This window comes from Gekko japonicus, unplaced genomic scaffold, assembly GCF_001447785.1.
Source record: "Gekko japonicus isolate JY-2015 unplaced genomic scaffold, Gekko_japonicus_V1.1 scaffold1238, whole genome shotgun sequence".
NCBI classification, from domain to species: Eukaryota; Metazoa; Chordata; class Lepidosauria; order Squamata; family Gekkonidae; genus Gekko; species Gekko japonicus.
This window is the reverse complement of record NW_015163639.1, coordinates 136007-147696: the sequence shown is the minus strand read 5'-3', so window position 1 is coordinate 147696 and position 11690 is coordinate 136007. Positions and strand designations below refer to the sequence as shown.

Below are 11690 nucleotides of genomic sequence, written 5' to 3'. Positions count from 1 at the left end.
ATAATTCTCTTTATAATAATTCTGCCACAGTGCCCCTGCACACTAGTCCCACCGCGGTGCTCCATGCTGGAGGCAGTCCCATCCCCTCCTGGCTGGTGCCCGCCAAGCCCAGGAAGGACCGCACCTGGCCCCTTTAGGTCCTGCTGCCGCCGCCGCTTGAAGAGGGCAGTGGGACCCCAGGAGGCGCATGCTCCCTGCCCCAGCTACTAGGTTTTGGCTTCAAGGCCATTTGTAGCCCAAGACTGCAGCTGTTTCACCCCCGGGGTGCTCCCAGCTGTGCAGGCCGTCCTCCTCCTCGGGCCAGGCAGCTAGGCAGGGTCGTCGCGCTGAGCGGGCTGTTCGCGTCGGTCTCCCCCGTCCCAGGTTCTTCTTCCACTGCTGCTGCACGCCAGAAAGCCACCGGTAACACCGACCTGCCCCTCCTCACAGCAGTTTTTAATCACAAGCTGTGTTGGCCTGAAACAACTGGTATTTTGAGACCTATCACTCCTTATAATAATTCTGTTTATAATAATTCTGCCACGGTGCCCCTGCACATTAGTCCCGCCACGGTGAACAACCCTGCAAGGCTGGTTAGGCAGAGAGTATCTGACTGGCCCAAGATCGCCCAGCAAGCTACCAGCGCTTCAACCTCCGCAGCACCACACTGGCTCTCAGCAGGATTGTTCTCAGCATTGCCAATAGGTTGCTGAGTCCCTATTGGCCACGGGAGGGGCTGGGGGGGTGTAGGGTTGCCAAATCCAGGTGGGAAAACTCCTGGATATTTGGGGGGAGGAGCAGAAGGAGGGCAGGGGCCTCGGGGGGTACCCTAGATCCCATCCTCCAAAGCATCCATCTTCTTCTCCAGGGAAACTGACCTCTGTACTCTGGAGATGAGCTTTAACTCTGGGGGACAAGACCTCTCTCTCCTTATATATAATTCTGTTTTGGGGTGGCCAGGAAGCTCTGGCCAGAGAGAGAGAGGTGGTGGCGGCCGGGTGACGCCGCTCGCCTGTTTGCTGCGGTTCACTCAGAAGACGCCAAGCCTGACTCGAGGCAGCGGTAGCACCTTTACAGGCATACTGCGGCCGGGGGAGGGGGAGTGCCTATGCGGCATCCCCAGGTGCCTCCTGCCTGGCCCGGGGGTAAGCGAGCCCAGCCCACCACGGCGGGCTCCACCATCGTCCTCCCCACACCCTGGGCTACCTGCGCCCCCTGCCCCATGGCAGGAGGGAGGAGGGAGCTGGCTGGCGGCCTCCCCAGATGGACAGCCGCCCGCGACCTAGTCTAGAGCTCGTTGTATTGTTTTTACAACAGGATTGGCTGCTAATTAAAAATAAAACAGAGCCTGTCTGTGCTCAGAATACCACCGGGAGGAAGGGTTTCTGAGTCCCTCCAGTCTTTTTCTGAGCTGAAACAGCAGGGGGGAATAATCCCCTCTAGTGCTGGGGTGTCGAAGTCATTTGTTATGAGGGCCAGATCTGACATAAATGAGACCTTGTTGGGCCGGGCCATGTGTGTCATAAAATGTAATGCCAGGTAGCGGAGAGATAAACTTTATAAAGGACACAAAGGTTTTTTTTAACTTAAAATAAAAACATGCTTAAAACATTAGCACTCTTGCAATATTTTGTTTATCTGACAGTGTCTGATAACTGACACCTCTTGCTCTGAATTACTGCATCAAAATGTCTGTGCTGTTGCAATCTTGAGTATGCTGTTCAGGTGTGTATCTGTAAGCTGCAAACCTACAATGACGCAGCAGCAGCAGAACTGGAAGAAGAAGCAGAAGACAGCCAGTTCCACTGCGGGCCTGATAGAAGCCCTCCGGGGGCCACATGTTTGACACCCCTGCTCTAGTGCTAGAACAAAGTTTGAGTCCAGTGGAGCACCTTTAAGACCAACAAAGTTTTATTCCAGGTATGAGCTTTCGTGTGCAAGGCACACTTCCTTAGGAAGCTCACACCTCGAATAAAACTTTGTTGGCCTTAAAGGCGCCACTGGCCTCAAACTTTGCTCTACTGCTTCAGACCCACACAGCTGCTCACCTGGATTCCTCTAGCACTGTTTCAGTGTATAGGATGCCTGGGGGGGGGGAGGCAGGACCCCTTCCTCTGGCCCCCGCAGCAGCATTCTCAGCCCAGTGCCATTCCCTACAGCTGCTGTGTGGTCACAGGTAACCCGAGATGGGCGTAGATAACCAAAAAGCATTTTCCCCAAAAACTATATTTTTAATATTTTTAAAAGGTAAAGGTTCCCTTGCTCAAAAGCCAGTCGAATCCAACTCTAGGGTTGCGGTGCTCATCTCCGTTTCCAAGCCGAAGAGCCAGTGCTGTCCGAAGACGTTTCCGTGGTCATGTGGCCGGCATGACTAAACACCAAGGCGCATGGAACGCTATTACCTTCCCACCGAAGTGGCCCCTATTTATCTACTTGCAATTTCTTGCTTTCGAACTGCTAGGTTGGCAGGAGCTGGAACTAGAGACGGGAGCTCACCCCGTCATGCGGCACACTCGGGTCTTGAACTGCTGAACTACTGACCTTCCACAGCCTGCAGTTCAGTGTCTTAACCACTTGAGCCACCGCAGCTCCTAAAAGCAAACAACTATGTTTGGCTCTAAGGAATGTCTTCTTTCAGTGCATCACATTTTCCCAGCACTCAGTATGCAGTATCTTGCAATATAACTTAGCCTTTCCTCTCTCTTCCCCCCCCAACAAGCAGCTTGATCTTAGACAAAGAAACAGAGGTGCCAATAAAGTTCTCATTTAATCTCTTTAATTTTACAGAACTTGTTGCCATTTTAATTTGTGCATGTGTGTGTATGCTTGTGCACGTGTGTGTGTGTGCGTGTGCACCTGGAAGTCATGGTGACCGCTGGTGAGTGGTGACTGACCCTTACTGGGGGCCTGGAGGGTATTCAGCGAGGTGGCTGAATAAAGCCTGCCCCCGTTGCCTCCCGACTGCTGGTATCCCAAGGAAGTCTGTCATCGAAGCCCTTGCCAGGCTCAGCCCTGCTTAGCTTCCGAGATCTGACGAGATCGGGCTCCCCTGGGCTATCCAGGTCAGGGCCAGAACTTGTTGCCATGAAAAGCATTTTGACATCTTCACTTAGAAGGCCTTTTAATCCTTAATTTAGGCATTCCAAGTAGATTGAGAGTAGGGTTACCAATGCTGGATTGGGAAATCCCTGCAGATTTTGAGGGGGTGTGGAGCCTGGGAAAGACTAGCTTTGGGGAAGGGAGGGACCTCACCTCAGTGGGGTCTAATGTTATAGAGCCCGCTCTCCGAAGCTCCCCGTTTCCCCCAGGGGTAGGGTTGCCAAGTTGAAAAAAGTACTTACCGGGGGACTCCCGGTCCACGGCTGGAGCGTGCGCGTGCCACACGCACGTCACCAGGAAGTGACGTTATGACGCTGGGCATGCTAGGGGCGGGGCCACGACCATCTGAGGGAAAACAATAGAGTTTTCCCTCGGATGACCGTGGCCCCGCCCCCAGCATGCCCGGCGTCATAACATCACTTCCTGGTGACACGCACGCTGGGGTGGGGTTCCCCCTGGGGCCCGATCCACCGGCGGCGGGGAACGGGCCTCTGGGGCAGGGATTTCCCCGCCCCCCGGGGGGACTTGGGAAGCCTATCCAGGGGGAACTGATTTCTGGAGATCAGTTGGAATTCTGGGAGCTCTCCAGGCCACACCAGGAGGTTGGCAAGCCTAGCAGAGGTAGAGGCCGAGTTGGGTTGTGTACAATTTGCCCTTTTGATACTGCAAATGAAAGCCGGGGTAGAAAAGAGAGACCTTGCGCCTCCCCAACTCAAGGCATGGAGTCCTCACACTGCAGGGCGAGCCCCTCTGGGCACCAGTCGGACCCTGAACGGCTTGCAGTGCACGATGGCTCCAGACTGTCCCCTGAGGTCGGGGAGGCATCCACTCCGCGGGGGCGACATCTTGAAATCCCTCAAGATGTGCGCGAGGAAGAGGAACAACTCCATGCGAGCCAAGGCTTCTCCCAGGCAGCCCCGCGCCCCACAGCTGAAGGGAACCAGATGGCGCTGGGCCTCATGAGAAAAGGCACTGCTCTCCAGGAACCTCTCTAGGCAGGGGAGGGGGAGGGGGAGGGGGAGACAAAGACAGGTCATGTCAGAAGAGGAGTTAGAAGCAGGGCTGTAGCCAGCAGGGGGCGCACCGTTCCCCTTTTGCATTTGCTGTGCCCCCACCCCTGATCCCCCACCTCACCCCAATCTTCCCTTCCCTTTCAGGTATATGTTTAAGCCGCTCTTTCTGCTTTCGGGTGGGCCAATCGCTAACTGGGAGGGAGGGAGGGAGTGGCGAGGAGAGGAGGAAGGGCTAGGATGGGCCTAGCCATGGGCGTTTGCTGGGGAAGCGTCCCGTGCCACTCTGCCTGTTCCTGCTGTTGGCCACCAGGCCCCGCCTGGCCAGACAGAGCTCAGCTCTGGGGCCGGGGCCAGCCGGGCTACTGCTCACCTGTGCCACGCCTTCAGTCACCAGGGACATGGAATGTAAGAGCCCATGGACAACCCTCCCTGCCAAGGGTGCTGTCGGGTGGGCTGCCAAAAGCCGGGGGTCCTCTGCCTTCCGTGGGAGCCACGATCCTGGGCAGGGGCCTCCCCCGAAGAGGAAGGCTTTCCCTTTCCTCCCTGCCCCAAGCATGCTGCAATTTGTGGCCGCGTCTCCTGCCCTTCCCCACCCAACGATCCTAGTAGTCCAGCTTCTTCTGGTAATTAGCAAATTCATTTAGATTTAATTAATGGGAACTCTACAGATTATTAATCGACATGTCACTTCCTTCTGCATTTCAGTTCTGGCTCTTGGTTGACCTTTTGCTCTGAGTTTTGATAACATTTGGCTCTTTATTCATAAATATCGCAGACCCCTGAGACAGATACTTGGTCTGACCGTGGATGGCGGGTTTTACATTTTGAGCATGACAAAGATGCCCAGTTTCCCATCTGCCACCGATTCTGGCCCCAGTCAACACAAACGCACCCACACGGTGTAGCAATACCTGGTCTGAACTCCTGAGGGCGATCCCATTTGCTTTCATCGTGGTGGGCCCCATAGAGATTGGGGATGATGGTCGTGCCCTTTGGGATGTGGAAGCCAGAAAGGCTGGGGGAGGAGACGGGAAAGAGAAAGAGAGAGGCGGGATTAATAGCCTACCATCTTGGAGTCTTGGGATTTGGGGCCTGCAGATTTCTCTCCCCCCCCCTCCCCGTGCTCAAGTTCCTAACTAGGGAGGGGCCAGTGGGTGTACAGACCCACCGACAGCAATGATTCGCTTCACCTAGGAATGTTTTAAAAACAGAACTTTTAAAACTTTGTGGCATGGCAAATTCCATTTGGGAAAAAAAGAGATCTTGTTTCTGTGGGGGATGCAGAGTCTGCATCAGTGGTGGGTTGGTGCCCCTCCTAAATCAGGGTGATACGCCCAGCATTGGCCCTTGGCTCAGGGTGCCTTTGTCCCAGAGATCATTATAATCTTTCTGATGCTTCAAGCAGTGGTCTTCAACCAACCGGCCAGGGGCCCCCACCGGCTGTGTCATGGTTTGGGGCCTGTCTAAATTCCGTGCACGGGAGCTCAGCTCCTCTGACTCCCCCTCCTGGCAGCAGCCAGAAATGCCCCCTGAAATTCTGACCTTAGGGGACCGAGGACTGCAAGTATCATGGAGGGGGACGGACCACTCTGATGGTACACAACTTCCTGTCACGTGCTTGCCCCTCCGTAGGCCCTACGTTAGGTCCCAAGCCTGAAAAATTTGAAGGCTACTGACTGAAAGAATCCTGATTTTTTTTAAAAAATATCCTGCCAGTAGATATCATGAGTGAGCTTAGCAGGTTGCTTTAAAGGGGGTCATTTATGGGATGGATTGTTTGGTTTAACAGATGAGTTCATGATAAGCAGGGCTATTTTTGGGCAGGAACGCACAGGAATGGAGTTCTGGCTGGCTCCCAAGTTGGCCACGCCCAGCAGGAACGCATTAGCATAATAGGCCACACCCAACAGCAGAAACTCATTCGGATTGGCTACATTAGGGGTGTGTGGCCTAACATGCAAAGGAGTTCCTGCTACAAACAAAGTAAACAGAATAAGAAGCAAAAGGTGGGTGTGGCTGGATAACCACACTTCTGGTAACATGGGGGTGCGGCCTAATGTGCTAATGAGCTGTGCTGTCAGGGGTGTGGCCTATTATGCTAATGAGTTCCTGCTGGGCTTTTTCTACAAAAAGAGCCCTGATGATAAGCCAGCAAATATTTCTGAATTTAATAAACTGTTCTTACACCTCACGATAACAATGTATTGACAGTTTAAAAGGCACACAGATACTTGAGGAGCTCTAGAAAAACCTGTTAGCTGGTGATGAGGAAAACGCTGACTTTCCACTTAAATCTAAGTTAGGGGTCCCCAACGTGCTGCCCATGGGCAATAGGGTGCCGGCCAAGACCTTTCCTGGAGCCCACCAATAGTCCTTAGAAAGTGGGCGGGGCCAGCTGGGGGTTTTATACCCAGCTGGGCTTCTGATTGGCCGCTGGAGAGGTGATGGGCTGTGCAAATATTTTAAAAGTTGCTTCGGCGGCGGCTGCCCCCACAGCATAAGGATCTACCCTGTGTTACTGTGTGCGATGACAAGAAAATATTTTTCAACACTCTGTTCGTTTTAAAAGGCATCCCGCTAAACAGAGCTTCTGTCTGAGTCCCTGAGGAAATACTATTAGAGTTCTGCATTACCTCACTCCCTGACATTTCTTATTTGGCGCCACCTCCTGCAGCAGCCATTTTGTAGATGGGCCCATCCAGGCCCGTAGATAACATGGGGCCCACGGGGCCTGGCCCCCTAATGTTTCTTCCAGGGCCCCGAACTTGAGCCTCGACTTCTCCTCCCCCTGAGCTCCACAATAGCTACGTGCCTGTCGGTGAAACAGGCTGCATAGATTGGAGGACCAATCTCGCAAGACTCGAAAAGGCTGGGGACCCCCCTGGCCCAAGTGATACAGTTCAGAAAAAGCAGGCTTTGCCCCTGACCTGGATAGGCCAGGCAAGCCCCATCTTTTCAGATCTTGGAAGCTTAAGCAGGGTCTCCTCTGTACTTGGATGGGAGACCTCCTTGGAATACCAGCAGTCGGGAGGACAGGGGCAGGCTTTATTCAGCCACCTCTCTGAATATCCTCCAGGATCCCAGTAGGGGTCAGTCACCAGAGGTTGCCATGACTTCCAGGTGCATTCTCTCTCTCTCTCACACACACACACACAGACACACACACAAAAAATACCACCACCACCCCTCCAAAAGCAGGCTTTCAGATGGAATGAGAAGGAGAGTGAGGAAACCTGGTACCTGGTATCTCGAGTGGCCGCATGGGGCAGAGCGAGAGGTGCCGAAGGACGCAGGCGCAAGGACTCTGTGATGGCGGCACTCAGGTAGGGCAAATGCTCCCGGTCACTGTAGGTAGGGTCACGATCGAGACCTATGACAGTCATTATCTCATGGTGGATTTGTTCCTGAATCTGTAGGGAGGGAGCAGGGCACAGGTTGGGGACAGAAAGGGGCTAGAACTCTCAAGATGTGTGAACGTTCTTGAAACAAACCCACCGCTCCTACACTAGCCACCACAAAAGCAACGTCTTCTGGTCCCAGCCCTGTATGTTAGACAAGAACGACAAGAAAAGATATGTTCCAATTTGACCCTTCTTGTTTCAGTTTGTCAGTTGTCACACACAGACAACTTGTAAGAAATAAACGTTTTGAGTCTGGTAGCACCTTCGAGGCCAACAAACTTTCCCGGGGTGTGAACTTCTGTGAGACAGAACTCACTTCGTTACATACAAATGGGAATGAAGATCCACCAGCCCTTATATCCAAGCCAGATATTTTTTGGGGAATCTCCTTCGGCTTAAAGGCCACAAGGTGCCGGGCCTACCTCGGGACGGTGTATAGGAATGCCACGACCCATGTGAGCAAAGCAGCAGTGGTCTCTGTTCCTCCGATAAACATGTCCACGATGGCCATGTGGACATGCTCTGGAAAGAAGCCCAGATCTTTCCGCTTGTCTGCAGCATGCTCAGACAGGAACTGCATCATGTGGTCCACCATGAACCGTGTTTCCGTGAGATGCCCGGACTCCTGTGAAGGAAAAGGTGGGTGGCACAACAGACAGAGTGGATCAGTGCTGAAGCCGGACAAGAGGTTTCAACTTGCTGTCCTGCGAATGAACCCCCAAGCCTGCTTCTCAGTTAGGGTTGTCAAACCCCCAGACCAGGCGGAGGATCCCCTGAGTTTTCAGGCTTTTGCCTGCCGCCGGCCACCCAGCTGGTGGGGGAAGCCCCACCCTCAAACAGGGATGTTGTGTGTCTCCGTCCCCAACATGTTGATGTCACCCAGAAGTGACATCATCATGTCAGGGCAGCCACGCTGCACTTCAGGGGGCGGAGTTCCCCCCGGGGCCCGATTCCGTGGCGGCGGGAATCGGGCCTCCGAAGCGGGGGTTTACCCGCCCCCCACTTGGCAGCCCTAGTGGAGCCTGAGGGGGGCGAGGTTTGGGGCGGGGCTTCAATGGGGTATAATGCCATAGAGTCCACCTCCCAAAGTGTCCATTTTCTCCAGCAGGACTGATCTCTGAAGTCTGCAGATCAGTTGTAATTCTGGGAGAACTCAGAACCATAGCTCCAAGCCAGCAGTGTAGGGCTACTCAGCTCAGTGGGGCTGACTGTGGGTATTTGCTCTCCCAAGGCATCATCCCCTAAACTGGAAGCTGTGCAGGAAGAGACAGGTGGGGGAGGTGAACCAACGGCCATGGCTGAAGAGAGGTCTCCGCCAGAGGGCCCCTGAGGCTCAGGCAGAGCTGCTGGGGTTGGGCTCCACTGGCTCCGGGCCACCAGTGGCCTTCTAAGGCAGCGCCCCAACGGGAAGTTTCCCTGTGAGTTAAATGGTTAGTCCACCCCCCTGAAACAAGGATCCTTGGATTCCCATTTCAGTGCAATCTGGGCCCCGATGTGGTTAGGGATGCCAGCCTCCAGGTGGGGCCTGGGGATCCCCTGGAATTACCACTCATCGCCAGACTACAGAGATCAGTTCCCCTGGAGAAAACAAATGCTTTGGAGGGTGGACTCTGTGGCATTGTACCCCACTGAGGTCCCTGTCCTCCCCAGGCTCCATCCCCAAATCTCCAGGAGTTTCCCAACCTGGAGCTGGCAACCAGCTCTGGATTGGGAAATACCTGGAGATTTTGGAGGTGGAGCCTGAGTAGGGCGGGTAAATCTTTCCTGGAAACAAACCTGTTATAGAATTGAGCTTACTTCTGAGTAGACCTGCTTAGGCTGGTTCCCAATGGCCCCTGCCACACGGCAGGGGAAAAGCCCTTTAAAGCGCGGCTTTTAAAAGCCGCGCCAACGTTGATACGGCTCAGCGGGATCCCACGGATCCCCCGGCCGAGCCGCCTTTTCTCCCCGGCGCGATCAAACGCCGGAGAGAAAAGACGGCTCTAACCGGGAGCCGGCCGATCTGCGCATGTCGGAGCATGCGCAGTTCGGCTCCGGCCCGGGGTTGAGCCGGCGCAAGGGAGCGCCGGCGATCAGACGCCCGGGAAGAAGCGCCTCATCCGTTTGAACCACCGAGGTAGGTGGTTCAGTTTGAGGCGGTTCTTCCCGGGTTTGGGCCAGTTTGGAGGCGGAAGCAGAACGCTTCCCAGATGTTGTGGTGTGATCGCGCTGCTTTGATCCGCCTCCAAACTGTCCCGTTCCCGGGCCAAATCGCCTCGTGTGAACGGGGCCATTGTGAAACGAATGTTCACATTGTGCATTATTCGTTAGCGTGTGAGTGATGACAGAAGGAAATTCCTTACAGAACTACAGAAATACTTCAGTAAATGTTTTTGCAACTTATCTTTATTGACTCTTCGTTATTTTTATCACAGATGTTGTTTTTGGAGTTCCACTATCTGGAGGTTGGCAAACCTAGATGCGGCAATTCCATAAAATTTGGTCATACCGCAACCACATTCTTAGCAGATCTGTCACAGGACTTTGCCGCCATTTTGTCTGCTCTGACACAGATTTTCACACACACACACACACCCGGGAAGGACCAAGTGTCTCTCGAACAGCACCTTGACTCTTGTTGGTAATCAATAAGGTTATTTAGCAGCACTGGTCAAAACTGACTATCGTTCAGAGAACCCAGGAGTCCTGGTTTGCAGAGCTCCCTCTAGGAAGAGACAGTTCTTCCCTTCCCAGCCTCCTGATCCATTTGGTTCACTTCTCACCTCGTGTTTCTTCATGAGGTCCTGGACGAAGACATCGCGCTTGGCAACACAGGAAAGCAATTTCCGTAAAGCAGTGTTGGGGAAGACCTACAGTGGCAGGACTCAGAATGTAACCGGTTTCAAACTAAACACCCAAGGAGTTTCCCCTTTACAAATCTGGGTGACTCCCTATCCCCTTCCCTGAACTCTTCAGTTGAGCCTCCCAGCCAGGTATGTTTATCCTCTTGGTCACCTCTCCTGCACCACAAGTCAACAGTCAATGGTGGGCATCTGCGTAGGGATGCCAACCTCCAGGCAGGGCCTGGAGATCACCAGGAATTACAGTTTCTCTCCAGGTGACAGACATCACTGAACCCCTGTATAAATCGATAGTGCAACCTCATTTGGAGTATTGTGTGCAGTTCTGGTCACCACACCTCAAAAAGGCTATTATAGCATTGGGGAAAGTGCAGAAAAGGGCAACTAGAATGATAAAAGTGTTGGAACACTTTATTTTATTTATTTATTTATTTAATTTTATTTATACCCCGCCCTCCCCGCACGCAGGCTCAGGGCGGCTTACAGTATGAAGAAAGGTTAAAGCACTCCGGGCACTTTAGCTTTTTGGCCACTGTGTGGCAGAGTGTTGGACTGGATGGGCCACTGGCCTTGTCCAACATTGGCTTCTCTTATGTTCTTATAACCTGGGAGAAAATGACTGCTTTGGAGGGTGGTCCTCACAGCACTGGACCCCACTGAATTCCCTCCCCTCTCCGAACTCCACTTCCAAATCTTCAGCAATTTCCCATCCCAGAGCAGGCAATCAAACGCAAGCGCATGAACATTCCGTGACATCACAGCCACTCCTGTGCCTGCCAATTTTTGAAAATCCCAAGGACAATCTGGGCCTATCCACATGTCCTGGAAGGTCCCACTACTCTCGGGTTGCCAGGTCCCCCCCCCAGCCACCAGGGGGAGAGGGCAGTGTTCCCTCTAAGCTGAGTCAGTGCGAGCTAGCTCACAGGGTTTTTTTAGCCTCCGGCTCGCACATTTTTGTCTTAGCTCCGGAAGGAGGGCTCCAGAGCAAACTAACTCATGCGGTAGCCAAATCACTCCGTCACAACTTGAATGCCAGTAGCTCACAAAGTAGAATTTTTGCTCTCAAGACTCTGCAGCTTAGAGGGAGCATGAGGGGGTGGGAATGTGGGGATAGAGTTGCCAGATCCAGGTTGGGAAACTCCACAAGATTTGGGGATGGAGCCTGGGGAGGACAGGGACCTCAGAGTCCACCCTCCAAAGCATCCATTTTCTCCAAGGAACTGATCTCTGTCGCCTGGAGAAGACCTGTAATTCCAGGGAATCCCCAGGTCCCACCTGGAGGCTGGCATCCCTTACTTGACTAGTCTTTGCAAATACAGGGGAACCAGGGCAGGTTTTTGGTCTTCTTTCTTCTTCTT

At 53.5% G+C, this 11690-nt stretch overlaps 1 protein-coding gene across 1 annotated transcript in view; it reads right to left on the bottom strand.

Annotated features, from left to right (window-relative positions):
• Positions 1 to 3806: 3806 nt before the first annotated feature.
• The window catches only part of LOC107107307 (steroid 21-hydroxylase), a 23862-nt gene continuing 15978 nt past the window's right edge, over positions 3807 to 11690 (bottom strand). Inside the window, 5 exon segments of the mRNA XM_015407587.1 lie at positions 3807 to 4069; positions 5003 to 5106; positions 7332 to 7501; positions 7899 to 8117; positions 10255 to 10341. Coding sequence (XP_015263073.1) covers positions 3807 to 4069; positions 5003 to 5106; positions 7332 to 7501; positions 7899 to 8117; positions 10255 to 10341 — 843 coding nt within the window.